The sequence below is a fragment of the Budorcas taxicolor genome, chromosome 15 (assembly GCF_023091745.1).
Source record: "Budorcas taxicolor isolate Tak-1 chromosome 15, Takin1.1, whole genome shotgun sequence".
In the NCBI taxonomy this organism is placed as follows: domain Eukaryota; kingdom Metazoa; phylum Chordata; class Mammalia; order Artiodactyla; family Bovidae; genus Budorcas; species Budorcas taxicolor.
The window spans coordinates 15,231,412-15,255,110 of record NC_068924.1 but is presented as its reverse complement, the minus strand read 5'-3'; the positions used below and the strand labels follow the sequence as shown (position 1 = coordinate 15,255,110).

Sequence of the window (23,699 nt, the reverse complement as noted above, 5' to 3'; positions counted from 1 at the left end):
AGCACAGGGCAGTCTGGGAGACAAGGAACCAAATACAAGATGAAATGTGAAGGATAAATTGCAAGGTGAGGAAGGAGGAGCACTCTTGCTTCAGCTCCAGGAATAGCTGAATATCCAAAAATCCAAGAAGGGAGCTAATTCAGGGGTTGCAAATACTTTGCAATAGTTGGCCCTTATACGCCATGTTAAGTGGTCCAGACTTTCTCCTGGGAATAATGAATCATTAGAGTATTTTGATCAAGGAGGGACATGATCAAATCTGTGTTCTAAAAATATTACAGCAAAGTGTGGAGAAAGGGTTGGAGGAAAGAAAGACCAGGGACCCACTGAAGTCACCACAGTGTCTCAGTAAGAGGGGATGGCGGCTGAAGTAAGGCTGAGGCAATGAAAGCAGAGGGTAGCAATTGCAATCTTGAGATATTTAGATGTTACACTGGACAAAGTTTGGTGATTGACTGGATGTGAGATGCAATCAACTAATCAAGGATGACCAGGGAATTCCCTGGTTGTCCCGTGATTAAGACTCGGTGCTTTCATTGCCGGTACCCAGGTTCAATCCCTGCTTGGGAATTAAGATCCCTCAGGCGGCTGGGGAGGGGGCTTGCTCTAGAGGCAGCTCCAAAAAGAATTCTGGTGGTTGGAGAACCTGAGCCCTAAACTCAAGTCCGAAGACCCATTTGGCTTCACACCCTCTCTTAGGGTAGATAGGTTGCCTTTGGGAGCTTAATAGAATATAGTATCTGACTAGGGTCCTTACCCACACTGGCCATTATCATTTATTCATTCATTCAATGCTTTTGAACTGTGGTGTTGGAAGACTCTTGAGAGTCCCTTAGACTGCAAGGAAATCTAATCAGTCCATCCTAAAGGAGATCAGTCCTGAGTATTCATTGGAAGGACTGATGCTGAAGCTGAAACTCCAATACTTTGGCCACCTGATGTGAAGAACTGACTCATTGGAAAAGATCCTGATGCTGGGAAAGATTGAAGGCAGGAGGAGAAGGGGACGACAGAGGATGAGATGGTTGGATGGCATCACCGACTCAATGGACATGACTTTGAGTAAACTCCGGGAGTTGATTATGGACAGGGAAGCCCGTCATGCAGTAGTCCATGGGGTCGCAAGAGTTGGACACGACTGAGGGACTGAACTGAACTGAATCATCCAGTATTTATTAAATATCAATATTAAGCTCAAAGCACTCCAGTATTCCATAGATCCCAGTGTCCAAATCTGCTCAGTTCTTTCTGTCTCTCTCCCCATTTTTTGCTATTTATTATTTTAATTTTTTTAGATTTATTGAGGTATAATTGACAAATAATATTGGAAGACATTTAAAGTGTACATCATGATGATTTGAGATGTATATATATATACACACACATATTGTGAAATGATTCTCCCATCTAGTAAACACATCCATCATTTCACATATATTTATCTTATTTTTTCTCTCAGTGAGAACATTAAATTCAACTCTTTTAAAAACTTTCAGTTATACAATAGCGTTATCAGTTATAGTCACAATGTTATACAATTAGATCCTTAGAACTTGTTCATCTTATAATTGAAAGTTCTACCCTTTATACCAACGTTTTCCTATTTCCCCTGCCACCCTGCCCTTGGCAACTGTTTTTTATACTCTGTTTCTATGAGTTCTTTCTTTTCTTTAGATTTTACACGTACATGATACCATGCACTATTTGTCTTTCTCAGTCTGGTTTATTTCACCAGCACAATGCCCTCCAGGTCCATCCATGTTGTTGCAAATGGCAAGATTCCCTTCTTTCTTATGGCTGAATAATGTGTGTGTGTGTGTGTGTGTGTGTGTGTGTGCGCGCGCGCATGCACTAAGTCTTTTCAGTCGTGCCCAACTCTGTGCAACCCTATGGACTGTTGCCCACCAGGCTCCTCTGTCCATGGGGATTCTCCAGGCAAGATTACTGGAGTGGGTTGCCATGTTCTCCTCCAAGGGATCTTCCTGACCCAGGAATTGAACCTGGGTCTCCTGCAATGCAGGTGGATTCTTTACCGCTGAGCCACCAGGGAAGCCCCAGCTGAATAATATTTAATTGTATGTATCTTCCACATCTATTCGTCCACTGACAAGACACGTAGGTTGTTTCCATATCTTGGCTATTGTGAATAATGCATCAGTGAACATGGGAGTACAGATATCTCTTGGGAAAAAAAAGAGCTTCTCAAAGTCAGAATTACAACAGTAAGTTTCCAGTACTTTCCCACTCATGCCCTCTACTCTGCCTTATCGTATGTATTATTGTTTGAGCTGCCATGTGCTGTTTTACAGAAAACTTTCTTTACTTCTTATTCCTATGCTTGCCTTTTTTTTTTTTTTTTTTTTTTGCCTTTTAGTTTCTTTTACATGGACTTGGTCCTTGATAGAATTTTGACTGGGCTACAGATTAAACATTTTATAGAAAACTCTGGATAAGTTGTCTTATATGGCTAGAAGCTAGGAAAATATCCACTAGCCTCCAGAGTTTTGTGAGCAACTCTGTGACTGGTGTGATGGTGTTAGAATTTCAGGAACAGATGCAACTGATCAGTCTTCCTTGAAATACTTGTGTTTGATGCGATTTCATTTCACATTTTGTGCTTAAATTTCCCAAGTTGAGGTGTGACATTCAAGCATCAGAGAAACCAGCAGGGCTTTCAAGTTGAAGTTAATAAAACACTCAACATGAACCTATGTAGTTCAGATTAATAAAATGAAATGTATGGGTGTGAGAGCCTAACCTCCCTCATCCAGAAGATAGCACCTTACAAATCTCTTTCCTGGGGTCCAGTGGGTTTCATCCCCCCGCCTTCTTGGTGGCTCAGATGGTGAAGAATCTGTCTGCAATGTGGGAGATCCAGGTTCAATTCCTGGGTTAGGAAGATCCCCTGGAGAAGGGAAGTGGCTGTCTAGGCCATTGGACCAAGAGAGATGAAGAATCTACTTTGAAAACCCTTCTCCAATGATTCAGTGAAGTTCCATCTTCGTCAAACAAAGTTATTATAATCTCCAACTCACTTCTCAAGATTAATAAAATGATTTTGAATGAACAATATATGACAAATACATGTTGCTTTTAAAGGATGTAATATTATTATTAATGTTATTTTACAATTGGTAAAGATATAAGACTTTGAATATTTAGCTTATTTGATTAAATGATGATACCTGTATGACCTGCAGCCATGAAATTAAAAAGTACTTTCTTCTGGGAAAGAAAAGTACAACAAAACTGACAGTGTATTAAAGCAGAAACATCAGTTTACTGACAAAGATACATATAGTCAAAGCTACGGTTTTTCCGGTAGTCATGAATGGATGTGAGAGTTGGACCATAAAGAAGGCCAAGTGCCAAAGAACTGACGCTTTCAAACTGGTGCTGGAGAAGAATCTTGAGAGTCCTTTGGACTACAAGGAGTTCAAACCAATAGATCCTAAAGGAAATCAGTCCTGAATATTCATTGGAAGGACTGAGGCTGAAGCTGAAGCACCAATACTTAGCCACCTGATGTGAAGAGCCTACTGATTAGAAGAGACCCTGATGCTGGGACAGATTGAAGGCAAAAGGAGAAGGGGGTGACAGAAGATGAGATGGTTGGATGGCATCACCAACTCAATGGACATGAGTTTGAGCAAACTCTGGGAGATAGTGAAGGACAGGGGAGCTGGCATGCTGCAGTCCATGGGATTGCAAAGAGTTGGATATAACTTAGTGATTGAACAAGAAACTGGTATGATCATGGCCCAGGATTGAATTTCTGTTCCAAACACGTTTTTAGTTTTGCACAGAGCACCCATCTTGTTCCAAAGGCAGACTACCTGTAGTCTCATCAGCCACCTCTCTCACATGCTGAGGCTGAAGTTTCAAATTTGCTAGTGGACAAATAACACAGCTTTCTCAGCCTACTAACGTGATTGGATAGGTGACCTTTGTATGTAAAAGCATAGTATTATAGACTTCACAAACCTTTGACATCATCTAGTCCTAATTCCTTCATTTGCAGTTGAGGAAATTAAATCTCAAGAGTATAAATGGATTTTCCCAAAGTCACCCAGTCAGTACCAGCATTAGCATTAAAATCTGAGTCTAATGACAAATCCAGTGTTGTCCCTATGGTATTAGTATATACCCATTCTGGTCTAGAATTCCCCTCTAAAATTTTGGGGTGCTTGGACTGAACACAAACCCCTAGTGAGCCAGGACCCAATTAAGTGCAGTACAATCTTTGGTGCCTCCTGGTATTCGACTAGAGATTTGTGGATGTTTGTTGCAACTCTCCAAGAGTACCACCCTTTTCTAGGCAGACAGCCAAAACCCATCACATCAGTCTGCCTTGTCCACAGACAGACTGGCTGTGCAGGAACCTGCAGGGCAACTCTGAGCAGCATTCTTGAGACTGAAGGAAGCCAGCTGCTCTGATTGCAGCTGGTGATCACCAGGGCCCATCCTAATGAGGCTGACAGGGTTTCTGCCCTGGAGAATGTCTCATTGGCTGCATTCACAGATTAGGTCCATCAGTCACCTTCAATTATTCAGACCTGCAATGCAGAGCATTATAAAGTCTCTTTTTAATGTAGGGAGAAGTTTGGCTGTGAGTTGTAATCTTCCCAGATACAGTTTACTGGGAGGGATTCCCAGGCTGGACTTCTTGGAGACAGCCAGTGAAGTGTCCTTTTTATGAAAACTAGAGCCCTCATGACATGGACATTCTATCATGGTTTTCAAGAGAAAGTGGAAAATGCATGGTCCTTCTCAGCCCTGGGATTTTCTTTCAAAATAATATTTATTATTTATTTTTTCAGATTATAAAAGTAATGCTTGTCTCTTATGGAAAATGCAGAAGATTACAAAGAAAATGAGAAGTACTCATATTTCCAATATGATGGGATTTACCTCCAAAGTTTAGTTCAGATTTTCCAGTCTGTTTCTTAGTCACATATAGAAGTATATACTTAGTTTTTTTTTAATGAAACTCTTATCCTACCCTGAAGTTCTAGGATTCTATAAAACATGCAGAACTAAATACAGTAAGTTTCTTGCTCAAAGCCTTGAATGTGATTGTTGTTCCACAAACATGCTAATTGAATGAAAAGGGGAACCATGGTTTTTTGATTCGATTAAACTTGTTGAAGATCTCACACTCAGACTATGCCTGAATCTTTTAATTTTTATGTTTTATTGAAGTACAGGTGGCTCAGATGGTAAAGAATCTGCTTGCAATGCAGGAGACCTGGGTTCCAACTCTGGGTTGGGAAGATCCCCAGGAGAAGGGAATGGCAACCCATCCCAGTGTTCTTGCCTGGAAAATCCCATAGACAGAGGAGCCTGGCAGGCTACAGTCCATGGGGTCAGAAAATGTCAGACATGACTGAGCAACTAACACGCACACATGCACGTGCACACACGCACATAGTTGATTTACAATGTTGTGTGAATTCTTGCTGTACCGCAAAGTGACTCAGTCACATACACACACACACACACATATATATTCATTTTTATATTATTTCCCATTATGGTTTATCCCAGGTCACTGAATATAGTTCCCTGTGTTATGCATTAGGACCTTGTTGTTTATCTGTTTTGTTCTATATGTAACAGTTTTCCTCTACTAGCTCCACCCTCAGTCCATCCCCCACGACCCTCCTTCCCTGTTGGCAGCTACAAGTCTGTTCGCTATGTCTGTTTCAGCTTCATCGATACCTTCAATTGTGTCACATTTTAGATTGCTCATATATGTGATATCATATAGCGTTTGTCTTTCTCTCCCTGACGTACTTCATTTGGTATGAGAATCTCTAGTTGCATCCCTGTTGCTGCAAATGGCATTTTTCATTCTCTTTTATGCTTGAGTAATATTCCATTGTATATATGCACCATTTCTTCTCTATCAATTCATTTGTCAATGGACACTTAGGTTGCTTCCATGTCTTGGGTAATGTAAATAGAGCTGCTATGAACATAGGAGTGTGTATATCTTTTAGAATTCAGAGTTTTCTTCTGGATAGATGCCCAGAAGTGGGATTGTCTTGGCTATTGTGAATGCCTGAATCTTGACAACGATCTTCACATGCTAAAGAAACATAATAAACTAGAAATTCACTGCTTCCCTTCAAGAATATGTTCCCGCCCCGGCAGAGTATCAGTAGTCAATCATCTCCATTTTTTCGTGCTCATTATTTCAGGAGATTCCGTTTGATGAGAGAGCTGCACATACAAGAGGCCTGCGGGAAGCATGGACCTTAGTGAAACATGGCCTTTGGAGGAAGGAACCTGGCTGTCTCACGCTGGAGTTCATCATTTTGCCAACACCAGAGGGGGTATGGCTGCTTTTGCTGTCCCAGATACACACGGTCCTCTTCAACTCATGCACCCACTGGGTCAACCCAGCTGTACACACTACGTGCCCAGTGCCTTTTCAAAACCAGCTGGGTGGAGAGGCGAAGGCATGGACTTTGGAGTCAGACAGACCCAGGTTCAGATACAGGATTTTCTCTTTATACACTATGGGGCCTTAAGAAACTCTATTGTTTCCTCAGCTTTAACATGAGAGTAAGAAAGCCTACTTGGAGGCTTGTGATGAGCACTGTTAAATAATGTAAGCTGTCATTGACTGAGCCCTTACCCTAGCTGGGTGGGAAGCCGGTCACATAGCTTTGAGCACCTAACATCCAGGCGCTATTTTCTTGCCTGTCTCCCATCTCTTCCCTCTCATCTCCTCTCCACAGCCATGCAAAGATTAAAACTGGGGATAATGCAACCAGTATAACCGGCGTAGATTTCCTTCTGTGTCCACATGCTAGCATCTGATTAATGCAACTCAGTGATAAGTTGTTACTGTCCTGGCATGGAGCATATAGGTGTCAAAACCATACCCCTGACACAGGCAAGTGGTCCTCTGTCAGGTCCAAGGTCTGCCCCATTGCCCGTCCCCCAGATCTAATGGGGATCCACTTTGGTAGGAGCTAATCTGTGGATGAGAAAACAGAGGCCACTGAAGTTAATGCATTCACATGATCTTTTTAGAAATGGTATGCCTATCATTCACTGTTATTTATTCATTCACTCAATTAATAATGAGCAGCTACTACGTGCCAAGCACTGGGAATATAAGAAAGAGATTAAGATAGACACAGAGATCACCAGACTACACTCCCTACTGTGCCCCATCTCGAAAATGCAGTAACTTAGATAGCAATAAACACTTACTTAGTTTTTGCACTGCATTAGGGTACGTTTTCCAACCAAGACGACTACACACAATGGAAGTTTCCCCAGAGGGAAGCTTTAGGTTCTGAGAGAAGAAACTTGGATGCAGTCCAGACAAAAACCAATCTCTGTTCACTCCTACGCCCTGTCACATTGCCACCTGAGCCATTTTTTAGAGGTTCTTAAGCCATGTCTCCTTACAGCCCAGGGCACAAAGTTGGACCTCCTCAGCTCCACACACAGCCTGCCTTTCCTGGTCTGACCTCTGCCTGCCTCTCTAGACTCACCTCCTGCTGCTCCTCACTAAACATGAAGCCCTTCCTCATCACTGTATCTACCTCCCCCTGCATCCTTGAGTACCGCATGCCCTCACACACCTGTGAGCCTCTGCAAAGACTGTCATTAGTATGTGCCTTCTACCTGGCCAGGTCCTGTTCATCTCTGAAGCTCCAGCTTCAGTCATCTCTTCTGGAATCTCTTTACCCATCCACCCCCATCCTCATCTGAACGAGCTGCCATGTTACAGAGTTGCTATGTTGTATTGTCACTGCCTGCATCCTAGATGACCTGTGAGCTTCTCAGGGGCAGACATCTTCTTTTATTTGCCTTTGCCTCCCTTTCACAAACAGCCTGGCAAATATTTGATACGTATTTGGTGGCTGGCTGGCTGGGTGACTTGATGAATGAATGGATGTATGAATGAATGATGGCTGAGACCAGGTCCTCTGCATATTTCTGTGGTCACTGAGAATGTTTTTGAACTGTGGCAGCCCAATGCATTGCACAACTGCTTCTGGCAACACTTCACCTTGCTTTTGGCACACCTAGAGCATTTTGCTCGGTGACCCCAGGCTTGTTCATCAAAGCTGGATGGCATAAGAAAGAATTAAGTAAGTATGGTTTGTCTGCATCATCCATCATGGAAGTTTAGAGCAGAAAGAAGCCTCAGGGGTCACTGTGACAAAGGGGTGGCTGGAAATTCTACCGTGAGCAGTTCCAAGCATTACCACACATATCCTTGAGTTCACCACATCATGTATCTACAGGCTTGTAGGAAGGGGACCCAGGCCGGTGTCTAGATCTGCCTGATGGAGAGGCACTTTGGGTAAGTGATGAGCCTCTGGAGCTGATGGAAAAGCTTGGCTCAGATGGGCAGCAGATACCATGTTATCTGGCCCCAGTTCAGACAGTCTGTCTGTGATGTTGGAGGTGTCCAAGACAGAGTTTGGCTGTGTTGTCCTGTGTGTGTGAAGCACCCTCACAAGGAAGCGGTATGCTGAAATGTGAAAGTTCTTGTGAGTGGCTGGATTAGGGTGGTTCTCAGGCTGGATTAAGCTGGGCTTCCCTGGTAGCTCAGTCAGTAAAGAATCTGCCTGCAGTGCAGGAGACCAGTGTTCTATCCCTGGATTGGGAAGATCTCCTGGAGAAGGAAATGGCAATCCACTTAAGTACTCTTGCCTGGAAAATCCTATCGACAGAGGAACCTGGTGGGCTACAGTCCATGGCATCTCAAAAGTTGGACATGACTTAACAACTAAACCACCACCACCACCAGAGGCCTAGGTCAGGGTTCAGGGAAAGGATGCAGGTCCTGAGAGGACTAGGTAGGGTGGTAAAATGGAAATATGGTGAAATGTTGAAACGAGGTGAGGAAACACACTCAGAAACAAACAGACTTGCACAGTGGGAGACTTCTGTGCCAGACTTAAGTCAGAACTGGATGAATTACAAAAGAATATTTGTAATCCCTCATTAGATAGATACCTTACACGGGATGTGATACTACACCCTGTTTTAGTATAAAGACCATCACTATTCACTCTCACACAACCTTATTCTCCTTTTATGAATGAAAAAAATTGAGCCTGAAGATGCTGGGAAACTTGCTCACGGTCACGGGCAATGTGGGGATTTGAACGGAGGTCTGCCTAACACTTAGCCATGCCAACTTTTTGCCTGACAATTCACCCTCCAAAACTAGGTACTCTGCCTTCTCAATTAAAAGCTCTGGGGGCCCAGTTACAGACTTTCTTTCTTTCTTTCTTTCTTTTTTTTGCTGCTTTTTTTTGTTGTCACAGTAGAAAAGAAAACTAGCTAGCTCTTAACAAGGCCCGAAAACCAACAGTGCTGTCGCAATGTGTGGATACCATCCAAGAGCCACCGATGGCCACCTCAGCTAATACATTGCCAAGGCCTTGATCCACCTGCTTTGGACCATCCTCCCTCCACCCCTTACCCCACGTCCCCCATCTCCCAACACTGGCTGGTGCCAGCTGCTCCATGTCGGAGGCTCACTGTGGGCTAGTGGGGTTTACATTTCTAGCAAGCTACCAGAGAAAGTCCCGAAAGTGTCCAGGCCTTGAGATCTTATTCTTGGCTTCCTGGAGTCATTTAAAAACCGTGTTATCTGCCAGGGAGGCTCAGTTATCCTGGTGAGTCATGAGCCTGGAGGCAAGGCCAGTTCCATGCAACATCTGGGCCTCTCAGCTACCATGAGGGTGGGTCCACCTCCTGGAAAGCTGGCTGGGAAGAGCCCAGGATGTCTGGGGGAGATACAGAATTTCTCCAGGAAAGTCCCTCTGCCACTCCCAATGCCTACACTCTTAAAATCCCCTCAAGGGCCTGGGCCAGTGGTTACGCAAATTTATTTTAAAGGCCTGGAACACATTTTCCAAATGAAATCAAATGCAGAGCCTGACACACAAAATAGAAGGGGGCCCGAGCCCTGGTTCTGACCGCTGTGCTGTAGGCGCCTCTGATTCACCAGCTGCCCCATCAGACATGTGGGGATTTGGCACAGGAAGGGAGGCTTCCTCAGACCTTCACAGTGAATCCATGAAACACATCTTCCTGTTATACATGTGTTCATTCAGCTGTTTGGGAACCCTGCTGTCATTCACTATTCCCAGGGGACCCAACCTGCTTAAACTTATCATCAGGGAAGAGGCAGGAAGTGTGGGGAACATAACCTGGCAGCCCGAGCCAGGTGTGTCTAGAAATTCATTGGCACTGTTTCCCCATTCTGGTTATAAAAACAGGAAGGGGCGGACTTCCCTCCTGCACGAAGGAAGGAGATTTTTCCGAGTGTGGTCTGAGTGCCAAGCACTGCTGTAGACATTATTTCGTTTTGTTCACATCCTCACCAAAATCTCTTTGAGCAGTTACTATTAACCCCATTTTGCGGATGAGGAAACTGAGGTGTGTGAAGACACAAATATGAAGTCCAGCTTGCACAGCAAACGACAGTAGAGCTCACAGTCACACTTAGGTCTTTGTTCTCCAGGGCTCTGCACCATCCAGTTCACTTCCCTGTCAGTTTCAAGGGGGCAGCGCCACGTGTCTAGGAAGCTTGATCCTTTGAGTCTATTTCTTAAAAAATATATATATATTATTTGCTTACTTTTGCTGTGTTCGATCTTTGTTGCTGTGTGCAGGCTTTCTGTAGCTGCAGTAAGCAGGGACTACTCTCCAGCAGCAGTCTGTGACCTTCGCATTGCTCTGGCTTCTCTTGTTGCAAAGCATGAGCTCTAGGGCACGTGGGTTCAGTAGCTGTGGCCCACCAGCTTAGTCGCCCTGCAGCACGCGGCGTCTTCCTAGATGAAGATGGAATCCCCTCCAATGATTCAGGAACCCCCTGAAATGATTAATTTCAATAAGCACTGCTCTGACTTAGACAACCTGAAGGCAGCACTCCATGAAACATGTCCAGGAAGATTCTGCGTGCTTTCTCTAGTTTGGGTGAGTGGGGCTACTTCCTAATGGCAGGGTGAGGGCTTCTCACTATGGTGGCTTGGGTACGTGGGCTTAGCTGTCCCGCATGTGGAATCTTCCCAGATTAGGGATTGAACTCGTGCCTCCTGCATTGGCAGCTGGATTCCTAACTGCTGGGCCACCAAGGAAGTCCTATTTCTTTTTTAAAAAAAATTATTTTATTTTATAAAATAAAATTGGATATAGTTGAGCTTTGTGTGTGTTTCTCCTGCATACAGGCTGGTAAAAAGATTGATACAACATAATCTGTCATCCCTGGTCTCCTATTGGCATTTGTTTTAACAAGTTTCATAAATGTCAGTTTTTGTTGTTTTTTTTTTACAGAGGAGATCATAGGCTAAGTGGGTCTGGAGACTTGTCAAAGATTTAGTGGCAAAACTAAGGCGAGAACTCAGGCTTCTGCTTCTCCTTTCAGCACCTACATTGCTAAGACCATAGTTTGTTGGAAAAACCATTTTAATGTGAAACAAAGAGAGGCTTTTGTGCACCAGGTAGACTCTATTTGCAATGTCTGAAAGAAGTGATTCCCTCTAAGGCCTCAGTCCAAAATGGGAGATGAGGACAGTCTCTGCATGTCAGCAGAAACTCACATCCATTCTATGGACCTCTCATAATGGTTTAGTTATAGATTTCAATGACACCAAATGTTTTTACCTTTCGTCTTAACCCAAGGTATTTTGTCTGATTTCACTCAATAGATCCAGCTGAATGCAAGCTGGAAGTGTATGATTTTCTTCTGCAGGGACCTTTTTCTGTGTGTATTTTTGGAATGGTTTATTCTGAGTCATAGCCACATATACCTTTCTAGTCGCTTCTTGGCTCAGCCAGAGTTCATTTCCTTTGATATGATGCTGAGTGAAGAGTCTTTTAAATCTTCACCTCTATTCCATAGTTGGTAACAGGGGGTGTTACCTAGGGGTGGGTGGTGGGCTGGATGAATCCCAGTTCATATACTTCATAAAACACTTTGCTGTTGTTAGTAGCGTCTACTGCATTGGTATTTGAATTGTTCAGAGAACATACTAAGCATTTTTACCAAAATGAATCCTTGTCTTCCTGTCAGACTTAGTACCATATCATCTCTTGGCTTGTACTGTTTCTGTAAGAAGAATGATTTTTTTTTTCTTTTCAAGTGACATATAGTGACATATAGGTGGCACTAGTGGTTAAAAAAAAAAAAAAAAAAAAACCCGCCTACCCATGCAAGAGACATGAGACATGGGTTTGATCCCTGGGTGGGAAAGAGTCCCTGGAGGAGGGCATGGCAACCCACTCCAGCATTCTTGCCCGGAGAATCCCATGGACAGAGGAGCCTGGCGGATTACAGTCCATAGGGTCTCAGAGTCGGACACGACTGAAGCAACTTAGCATGCACGTACCCACAATTCTTCCGTTAGGGCCAATTCTTTCTTCTGGACAGTATCAGACACTTAAAGCATTCTCTGAGGCTTAATTTTCATTTAAAGGGAACGAAGCAACTCTGTTTTCTTTCTGCCTTTCATCAAGGATTATTAAAAAAAAAAAAAGTGGGGTTGTGCTTAAAGAAAAGAATATTAAACCCTAGGAGAAGAGAGATGTCCTTTGGGCCATTTCATCCCTGGAGCTAATGCTGAGACCAATTAAATGAAAATTTTCTTTGATGAAGCCCTATGGGTGGGCGCATATGTGTCCCTGCTGTCCTCTGTCTGCTTGTCCTAAGAGGATGCACACACAGATGGGATAACAGCAGAGAGTCAGACTGGCCCGGGCAGCCACAGCCTATCTCTTCTCTCCTAAATCAGTCTCGCCCTCGCTTCCCAGGGTGGGGAGGGGAGGAGAAGCTTCGCATCTCCACTCCCTTCTGCCATTAACTAGCAGAGAGCCTACAGGAGACAGAAGGCTACCCACAGAGAAGATGAGCAAAGGGCAACATCAGGGAGAAGAGGGAGGCAGAGGGAAGGTTTAGCTCCCTCCTCCTTGTCTTTCATGCTTGAAATCGGTGACCTCCCAGGGGTAGGGATCGGAAGGCTGTGCACAGATGCTAGCCTGTGGCTACCATCCTAACTTACTACGGAATCCATGCAGCTTTTTCTTGCAAAGGGAATTGATAGCATACCTTGGCCGAAAAATAACCTTTTCCCTGTGTGGCATTTTTTTTTTCTTTTTAACTTTTTGTTTTTAAGTTTTTGGCGGCATCACAGGGCATGTGGAATCTTAGTTCCCCGACTAGGGATCAAACTTGCATCCCGTATATTGGAAGCATGGCGTCTTAACCACTGAAACACCAGGGAAGTCCTTGCTAGGGTGGCATTTAGACCTCTCATCCATCTCTTGGGGGAAGAAGTCACCTCCTGTATGAGGTCCGTCTCCTCCTTTTCTCCATTGACCAAGGGGCCTGCGGTATCAAAGCAGCCCATCTAGGCTGGCCCTCCCTGTGGCCTCTGCTCTAAGCAGCGCTGCAGCAAGGCAGGCCCTGGCCCCGTCGCAGCAGAGGCCAGCCAGGGGCTGATGGCATTCCCAGCCTCCTGGGGGCAGGGGCTGGTACACAGCTGCCGTCCTGCCCACCATGCAGGATATTAGTGATGGCTGCTTTGCTAGAAACACCTACAAAAGCATTTTCCAGTGCTTTTAGCTTTAGAAAAATGGATCAAAGAATTCCTTTGATTTTAGCATTATGTTCCATGTTGCCACGTGAGCACAGCTCCTGGGTGGAGGGATGAGAGCTCTGCTTAGTGAGTTTCCAGGATAACTGAAATAGAACCCTTTAAATGCCTACATACTGTTCAAGATTTTACTGTTCTGTACATAACAGTTGATAAGACTTTTTTCCAAAGATTTGTTTATACACTTTCTTGCCCTACTACTAAACAGAAAATAGTCATACCTCAGTTTATGATTAAGGTTGGACCAAGATCTCATTTAGAGATGCACTGTGTCTTTCATTTAGAAGCCATCATAGGATACCTAACTTGTTTCAATAATTCATAAACATGTTTGAATGTGCCTAAAAAGCAATCTCGATGAGCACACAAGAAGCTGTGGATGGTATTTCAGTTTGTGGATGGAAACTGAGAAAGGAGGACTTCCATTTTTGCAGTTTATACCCATGGGGAATAAATATCTTTTTCTTTCCCCTTGAATACATATTATTTGCTTATAAAATAAAATTATTTGCTTATAAATAAAATTAATTTAAAACATTTAAAGTTTGATGTATTCTTAACTTTATATATACAAAGAAATATTAAAGCTAGGGGTTGGGTTCCCGGGTTAGCTCTCAAAAGTCTGCTCACCTCACGTAGAGGATAATAGTAAGAGTGGAGATTAGCCATCAGCCCTTTGTTGTACTCTGCTTCTGTGGAAAACCTGAGTCCCAGAAATAATTCACCCTGAGCCCCAGAAATATTTCCTTCTTGCTGCTTTCTCTCCATATGTCCCACTTTCTAATAAATGCTGCCCTAGAAATAAGATCAGAGATTACGTCCCTGTCTTTAGAGGCCATAGCAGCAGGAAGCCCACTCTCCTTCTGTGGTGGTTGAGTTGCTAAGTCATGTGTGACTCTTGAGACCCCATGGTCTGTAGCCCGCCAGGATCTTCTGTCCATGGGGTTTCCCAGGCAAGAACACTGGAGTGGGTTGCCATTTTCTTCTCCAGGGGATCATCCCAACCCAGGAATCGAAGCTGGGTCTCCTGCCTTGCAGGCGGATTCTTTACCGACTGAACTACAAGGGAAGCCCAAAAAGAGGGACTCCAGCATGCCCAAGCCTTCTGTGTGGGAGAGAAAGGAACATTTCTTCCTCAGCATCCACGGTGTCCAGCACTGTGCTTGGTCTGTTTCACACTTGACCTGCTCAGCTTCTCCCAGCAATACAGTATTAAGTATTATCGTCAGGAAACTGAAGCTCTGGGAGATCTAGTAACAGCCCTGTGATTTCTCCCCTAATAATTTGACAGAACTGAGATTCCAACCTATAATATTGTGTACTCTCTTTTATAACTTCCCAGCAGAACAATTTCTTTTTATATTGGAGTATAATTGCTTTGGGCTTCCCTTGTGGCTCAGCTGGTAAAGAATCCACCTGCAATGTGGGAGACCAGAGTTCGATCCCCGAATTGGGAAGATTCTCTGGAAAAAGGAATGGCTACCCACTCCAGTTTTCTGGCCTGGACAATTCCATGGACTCTATAGTCCATGGGGTTGCAAAGAGTCAGACACAACTGAGAGACTTTCACCTTCACTTCACATAATTGCTTTACAATGTTATGTTAGTTTCTGCTGTACAACAAAGGGACTCAGCTGTATGTATACATACATCCCCTCCCTCCTGAGCCTCTTCCCTTCATCCCACCCCTCTAGGTCATCACAGAGCACCGATCTGAGCTCCCTGTGTTATACAGCAGCTTTCCACGAGCTGTTTATTTACACATGATAGTGCATATGTCAACACTACTCTCCCAGTTTGCCTCACTCTCCCCTTCCCCCCGCTACGTCCACGTGATCGTTCTCAACATCTGCATCTCTGTTTGTGTCCTGCAAATTGAATGGTACCTGTCATGTGGAGTAAAGTAAGTCAGAAAATCAAATATTGTATATTAATGCATATATATGAATCTAGAAAAATGGAACTGATTAACTTATTTGCAGAACCATTTCTTTATAAGAGGTCTATAAGAATCCAGTTTGAGATATTGCCTAAGGTTAGGAAGGTCTTCTGAACCTATTGGAAGGTGAGCAACATGAGGACAGGAACCCATTCTGACCACTATTGTATCTGCCTTGCCTTGCAGATGCATTGCCTACCATCCTGGCAGCATGGTGTGTATGCTTAGTTGCTCAGTCGTATCTGACTCTTTGCAACCCCATGGATGGTACCCTGCCAGGCTCCTCTGTCCATGGGAATTCTCCAGGCAAGAATACTGGAGTGGGTTGCCATTCCCTTCACTAGGGGATCTTCCTGACCCAGGGATGGAATCTAGGTCTCCTGCATTGCAGGCGGATTCTTTACCATTTGAACCACCAGAGAAGCATGGTACTTCCCCATAAATATTGTTTAACTAACAGGAAATGTTATTGTTTGCTCTGCTTTGCTTCCTAAGATAGAAAATTGGAATCATATATTTTAGAAAAATTGTCAACAACAAATATTAAAACAAGAAAAATATTTTTTCATTAACTTTCAGCTGATTAGGAAATTTAAATAACTGAAAGGCTGCAAGAAAAGTTCTTAGCTTATGAGTCATCCATTTATAGGGAACAAATTGAAAGGGAGTCCATTGTGAGTTAGAACAATCTGGCAGGCTCCAGAACCTAATCACCTGGTAGAATATTTGTAATGCTCTTCCTATGGGGAATGGCTGATCCTAATTCCACATAACCGACTTTCAAGGAAACTCTTAGAAAGCAAACTAAGAGGTGGGACCATGTACATTGCTTTTAATTGGAAGCGTAATCTGTGGTTAGTGATTTCTTTCAGTAACTCGAAGCCGTTAAAGAGAAGAGCCTCATTTTCCTCAGTTGTGAAAGAGCATACCATCTAATAATAATTAACATGTACTTGATTTTCAGTGTGACAGTCTCTATTCTACAGGCTCTAAATGCTGTAGTTTATTGCATTCTTGCTACAACCTTATGAGTTAGGTGTAATTATCTCCATTTTTATAGAAAACTAAGGTTAGCAGAAATTAAACTACTAGTTAATAATGAATCTGGTATTAGAGCCAAGGTCTGGTTGACCCCTAACCAGACCTTTGCTCTCATACCAAAGCCCTCTGTAGATTGTCTTTCTTGGAACACAAAGGCTAGTTGCCTCCTGATCTGACGGGGAATTGGAGGCGACTAGTCCTGCAAACACGCCATCTGAGCTCACCTCCTCATGGCATCAGGGAGTCGAAGGCTCCTTCTCAGATCAAGAACTGGCCATTGGAATTTGGCAATGCCAAAGTCAGTCTTGACCCTGACAAGAGCTACTCTGGAAGAGTGATGAGCTATAAGCCTGTTTGCCTTTAAGATTAAAGGAAGATGGTGGAAACAATGAGTGTAAAAAATTCTTTGATGAATTTTGTGGTAAATTGTCACTGAGACTTGAGATCGGTAATTGGAAGAGAGAGGTAGAGTTGGAAAAAATTTTTTAAAGATAGAAAGATAGTAGCATATTTGTATACTGATGGGAATGATCCAGAACAGAGGAGAACATCAACCTAGAGAAGAGAGGGGGCAGAGATCCATGTGAGAGGGCACGGAGGATCTGATATACAACGGAGGAGTTGGCCTTAGCTGGAGAACGGATGGTTCATCCATAGTAACAAGAGAGCAGGAGAGAAGTAAATCAGGCAAACACAGAGGGATTGCTGGGCTGCACTAATGTCCACTTGAGGCTAGTGGTCACACATTGAAAATAAGACCAATCAGCATGATGCTATGCTTCTCTGATCATGTTTCACTGGGTGCTGGCAGAGAGAAGATAAAGAAATAGATTTTATCAGGGGTATAGTTTTCCCAAAGACTTAGTATAGACATAGAGAGAGGTGGATTTGAAGGCACATATAAGAGAAATGATAATAGTAAACCTAGAAACTAGGCTGGTTAAAAGAGAAAAGAATGTCAAGAGGGACAGTAAGGGACACAAAAAAGGTCACAGGATCAGCAAATTACAGGAGCGGTTGGGGTCAAGGAGACATTGGGTGAGGATAACAGGAAGAATAAGCTGGAAAGCTTGGAAGGCTGACTGATGGTGATAGGAGAGTGGAATGCTTGGTGTTGAGATTACAGATGGTGTTACTAGGAGGGCAGGAAGCTGGGATAGCTGGAGCTGCAGGAACGGAGAGGATGTTGAAGAGCTGAGAGACCAGAGTATGAGAAGAATCCACTGGTAGATTTGGAAATAAAAATTATCATGGGAACGGTATTGGGGAAAGTGACAGTGAGCCAGATGCCAACACCTTCAAGAAATGAGGTAGAATAACACAGAGGTCTGTAGACGGCTGCAGTGAGTAAAGGTCGTGGACAACGTGCTCTGTTATTTTCAAGGAGAGCCAGGTTTCCAGCAGAGTGAGGAGCTGAAAGAAAGTTTGACGAACCATGAATGAAAGTGAAAGTCGCTCAGTCGTGTCCAGCTCTTTGGGATCCAGTTCATGGAATTCTCCAGGCGAGAATACTGGAGTGGGTAGCCATTCCCTTCTCCAGGGGATCTTCCCAACCCAGGAATCGAACCGGGGTCTCCTGCATTGCAGGTGGATTCTTTATCAACTAGCCATCAGGGAAATCCATGAATTCCTGAGAGCAAATGGAGGTTTTCAGGAGATGGGAGGGGATGTCTTGATATGGCAAACATTCACCTAAGCACATTCACTTCTTGGATTTCAGAGCTCAGACTGTCAGGAGTGGGGAAAACAGAAGAGGATAGAGAGATAGGCTAGGCAGTTCAGGAATAGTTGCTTTGGGGAGTTCCTTGGCCTAGTGGTTAGGATTCTGGGCTTTCACTGCTGTGGCCCTGGTTCAGTCCTTGGTCAGGGAACTGAGATATCCCTCAAGCCACTCTCAGGGCAGCCAACAGAAAAGGAAGAAGAAGAACGGTTACCCTGATGTGGAAGGAGGACAGTCTCAGCCTGGTCCCCGGCCATTCCTCTGTGGGTACTGGGGCCAGGGTGCCTTCTTTCTGTTCTTCATGGTAAATTGTAGACTGACTGTAGAACACTCAGAGATGACCGAGGTTTACAGAATGAGAGCACCTCAGCACAGGTCCATGGGCCCTTGGGCTGCTGCAGCTGGCGATCTGATCAGTCTGAGACTGTATAAGGTCCCCGGGACGTTGCCCAGACTGTTAACTCTCCAACTATCAGTGTCCAAGGCCGGGGATGGAGAATAGAGAGCCGTTTTCTATGTCTGCACCTTCCTTCCTCTGCCTCCTCCCAGCATCTCTAGAGTACTTTCCCATAGCCCAGGGCCCTCCTGAGTGAGGTGTCAGTCAGTCCCGATAGGAAACACAAAATCCATCGGTACAAGTTATTCAGGCCACTGACCCAGGGAGGGAGATTCCCGCAACCTGACATCAATTTCTTTAGGACCTACAACTCAAACTTTCAGATCCAAACTTTTGTTTCTACATTCTGTGCGTGAGACTGCTCAACTCTTTTTATATTAGAAGGAATATGGCTCTGCTCTTTCCTGATACGTGTACGCGCGCGCGCGCGCAAACACACACACACACACACACACACACACACACACACAGTGTAACAACGGTGCGCAGTCATATATAAGTTACTTAACTTCTGAGCCTCAGTTTCCCTATCTATGAAATGAAGGCATATTATCTTCCCTGCTAGTCTCTTAAGAAGAAGAAAATATTGCTTGGAGTGGAGTCAAAATTCAGGTTCAAAGGAGAGGGTTGGGGGCGTTGGAAACCCTTCCTTGCTGCAGGGAATATTCAAGCTCTGAAACTCCTGCCTTTCCCCAGGAGAAGAAAAGCAAAAAAAAAAAAAAAAAAAAACGATTTCTCAAGCATGGGAACAGGACAGACATAATACAAAAATGCTGCAGAAATCGTTTTACAAATGGTTACCCGCTCTTTTGTCATAAATGGTCAGAGAGAGTGGGGGTGGGGAAGATGCCCTCCCACCGGGAGTCGAGAGGCAGCGCGCGCGCCACTGCCAAGCGTGAAGGCCGCGGTCTCCTAGCAACGGGTAGTGGGGATGCGCACGGGCGCTCCATCGGGTGGGCGCAGGGAGCTCGCCGCCGCCGCCGCTGCGCGCTCTCGGGCCTCCCGGACCCGCCAGGAAACTTTGGGGCTCCTGGGCGCCGGGCGTCAACACTAGACCCGGGGGACGCCGCGATGCGCCCCGCAGGCTGAGGGCAGAGGGGGAGGTCGCTGCCTGGCGCGCCCGGCCTGGGGTATCCATGGGCTCGCACCTACGGAAAGTTGGCGCACACTTGCGTGCGCCCAGAAGACGCTTGGTTCCTGGGCCGAAATGCTCCCCGCCAAGTTTCTTTAACGATTTCTTCCCCCCAGTGGATCTGGCATCTGGAACTCCGTGAGGCCCCGGGTTCAAGGATTCCCGTCGCTGGGAGAGAGAAACCCGCGCTTTTCTAAGGGATCTGCGCGGTAACTGATTTTTAATCGATTAGCCCTGAATGGTTGAGATTCTATTTTTGTTTTCTGCTTTTCTTCTTCCTCCAGACAACGAGTTTGTGGAAGCCTCTCCCGCGCCCTACAGCCCGGAGGAGTTCGGTAAGTCTGCCCTTTTTGCCTTTTCTTATTAGAACCCAGCCTGGGAATCGCGAATGTGGAGTCCAAGCCCGAGGGGCGGAGAGAAAGGGCTGGCTGGGGGCTCTGGCCCTGCTGCACGTTCCTTTTGGGGTGAGAACTGGCCTTTTCCTGGAGCGTGTGCTTTGGAGGTGGCGGGGGAGGGGAGTGTGTGTGAGTCGGCTGTGCAGTGTGTGTGTGTGTGTATCCTGGTCTTTGCTGATGCTCCCAGGAGCGCGCCACAGCAAACTTCCTGATCAGCGGGCCCCTGCAAGCAGGCGGTCTCATCCTGCCTGGAAAGATGAAGCTAGCAGGTAAATGCCACAAGAAGGACATCGTGTGGCTACTCCCTAACCTGAATTTAATGAAGTCCAGGGCCAAAAACGTTCTGGTAATTAAATTCCAAGACCTTGGAGCTGCGATCGTCCTTGACGTCTGTTTTTCCTCCAGGTGTCTGGGAATAGGGCATTTCATCCTCCTCCGCCTGTCATTGTAAGTGTAGATTTGTGGTGGGTGAGCCAGGACACACTTGTCAGAGACAGACTTCCTCCCGTGAAGAGAAAGACATTTGCATTGTTGGGATACCTCCGCGTATTCCTGCCACCCAGCCTCATTTGGTAGCTCAGTGGTTGACGGTTTTCGGGTTTGGTTTTCTTTCTCATTCTCGGTTTCCTTAAGCCGCTGACAATCTGGGCTGTCAAGTCTGTCTCTGCTGTTCTTCTATCACCAGCTTGAACATCTCGCCTTCCTTCCATGAAATGACAGCTGTTTAAGAATGTTTATCCACAGTGAGGCTCTGAGCCTCGGGTACCATGTGTCTGATCATCCTTTCCTCCTTGTCTGTGTGTCCTCGGCAAGACCCACGCTGGCTGAAGTTAATTAAATTCCACCGCAGCAAGGACTTTCATCCATATCTAGGAGCCAGGCCCCCAAAATAGGTCTGGATCAAGGGAGGCGTTCTGAGGCAGGGAAGAGGACCTTGTTTTATTCAGAAAATGTTTCTGACAAGTTATGAAGCAATCACATCTCTGGAAATGGAATCACAAATTAAATGCATGAACAAAACTAGCTTCTGAAGGGACACTGTGGTGAGCCTTTTTATGAAATGAAAATGACATCTAAACCATAGCTTTGCATGAAGCAGTTTCTGAAGAGGGCAGATTCTTGGTGATCTGCTCTATACGTGTCTACTTGTGTGTAAATGACACCAGCATTGGTGCTTTACGTGGGACAGAAGCTGTTTGGTTCTCTTAAATTATAGATAAGTGTCAGCCATGGCAGAATGAGCATTCCTTCCTCCGAGAAACCACCTGTATAAACACATAATTGTTTGCATTGGCAGAGTGATTTATGTACCTGAAAGGCCCAGGTGATTGATCCTCTTTTGTTTCCATCTCTCCCTTTGGGACTAACACAGCCTGGATGGCCCAGCTGATCAGTAGGGGGAGCCCTTCAAATCAGCAGTAGAAACTCAGAAAACAGCATTTTTATTCCCCCTTCAGCTTCTCTGTGGGGAAAGCCCAGTTTTTCATGAGGAGGTGAGAGTGTTATAGGAATCATGGGGTTCCCTCCTGGGCTCTGGGATGCAAGATGATTGAGAATACAAAATAATATAAAATACAGAGTCAGAGTTTGAGACCAAGTTTCTGGCTGCTATGCCTTCCTTAGGCTTGTGCTCAGTCGTGTCTGACTCTTGCAATCCCATGGACTGCAGCCCGCCAGGTTCCTCTGTCCATGGGATTCTTCAGGCAAGAATACTGGAGTCGGGTGCCATTTCCTACTCCAGGAGATCTTCCCGACCCAGGGATTGAACCCGTGTCTTCTGCGTCTCCTGCGTTGATGGGGAGAGTCTTTACCACTGAGCTCCCTGCGGAGCCATGCCTGCTTTAGTAGATTTGTTAACCAGTCTGTTTTCTCATCTTTGAAAAGCAGGGGTTGTGCCAAGCAGCCTCTAAGGCATCCCCCAATTCCAGCCTCCTGAAATCTTAAGCCAAAGGAGGCGTGTGGCTATTGGATGTTTATTATTTACACCGGGTGCCATGCTGCTTGGGTGCATGGTGTCTCCAGATGGATTTCCTCTTCCTGACAGAGCAGCTCACTGGATGAGACTGCATTGTTTCCATGCTATTCAGGTCAAAGAGGGAGCTGGCATTTTTTTCCTTGGAAAGAATCGTGATACTTTTCGGTGCTTTCCTTAGACACACAGCAGGAAAGATTACCCTACAGCAGTTGGTGAGCTTGTCAAGCAGCCATTCTTTCTGAAGCAAGAAAGAACACAGATTCACCCCTTGGCCAGGATCTTAGGGACCTGGAGAAGAGATGGAGGGAGGCCATGAAGACTTAGTTTGAATTCTATCACTGCACTTACCTGTGACCTTGGGCAGATGACAAAACTGCTCTGAGCCTCGGTTATCTCTCAGCCTAATAGCAGACCTTGCATGACTATGGTCAGTGGTGTGTGTAAAGTCCTAGCCCCACATGTTGTACGTGCAGATATTCAGAAAGTGCTATGGCTGTTAATTTATTATTATTATTATTCAGTTAAAATACACATTTCCAATACATAAAGTATGGACTAGCTCTCACCAACTGTCCCAACCTATTAACTGAAACCATTTTTATTTCGAGAAATGCCTCTGTAATTTGCTTATTCTTCAAACAGATGCTCAGAAATGGTGATCAGGTTATGTGAATTATTTAGTGATTTGTTTTGGAGCTGCATGTGGAATGGTGTTCCATTGAGGGTCTTCAGTGACAGTCCCACTACTTTTTTGAGATGCGATAGGTAGTTTGCTTCAACTCCAAATTTTCATATCAGTCTCCAAATAAGCTATGACTAGCGCTTTGGGGCATTTATTCTCAGTGTTGCAGCAAGATCCCGTAATGAATTTAAGTAACCAAAAAGGGGTTTTTGTTCCCCTGCACTCCTACTTTCGGCCCTCTGACCACCCTGAGGCATCTCTTGTGCCCCCCAGAAGTTCGTCACACTTCCTGTTTCTCAGGCCTGTGAGTAAAATAAACTTTTGTTTCCCCCTACAAAACAGAAAGGAATTTTTGAAAAGGCAGTGAAAATAGGAGTCTAACTCGAGATGAATGCTGTCTTGAAGGTGACTTCTGATGGAGAGTCCAGAAATATGCCCTCTCTCCTGTGATGGTACCATCTTCTAGAGGCAAGATTGCATCGTCTCTCCATAGCCCTTCTATAGCCCCATGTGTACGTAGAAATGATGGCCATCGGAGAGGGTAGGAGAAAATGCATGGAGAGTTGGAATGAAGCCAGGTGTGATCATGTCTGCCCCTGTCTAGTAACCTTTATCAACTTCCTACTACCTAGAAGATAGACATTCAGTTAGCCATGAGGTAACGCCCACCATTTGCATCATCCCCGCTCACCCTAACCTCTGTTTACATTGAACAACGGGACAGTCTAAATGCAGCTCTGGCTACATAATACCGCCCCTTCTCTCCTCCCTTCCTGGC

The 23,699-nt window shown here is 45.0% G+C and overlaps 1 protein-coding gene across 4 annotated transcripts in view; it reads left to right on the top strand.

Annotated features, from left to right (window-relative positions):
- The window catches only part of AMOTL1 (angiomotin like 1), a 199,743-nt gene that overhangs the window by 30,001 nt on the left and 146,043 nt on the right, over positions 1–23,699 (top strand). For 2 of the 4 annotated variants that reach the window (XM_052653104.1, XM_052653103.1), the window contains 2 exons: positions 6,204–6,338; positions 20,154–20,204. In XM_052653104.1, the coding sequence (XP_052509064.1) occupies positions 6,254–6,338; positions 20,154–20,204 (136 nt within the window). In that variant the 5' untranslated portion in view covers positions 6,204–6,253. The remainder of the gene's footprint in view (positions 1–6,203; positions 6,339–20,153; positions 20,205–23,699) is intronic. The other 2 variants (XM_052653105.1, XM_052653107.1) reach the window with 2 other exon arrangements.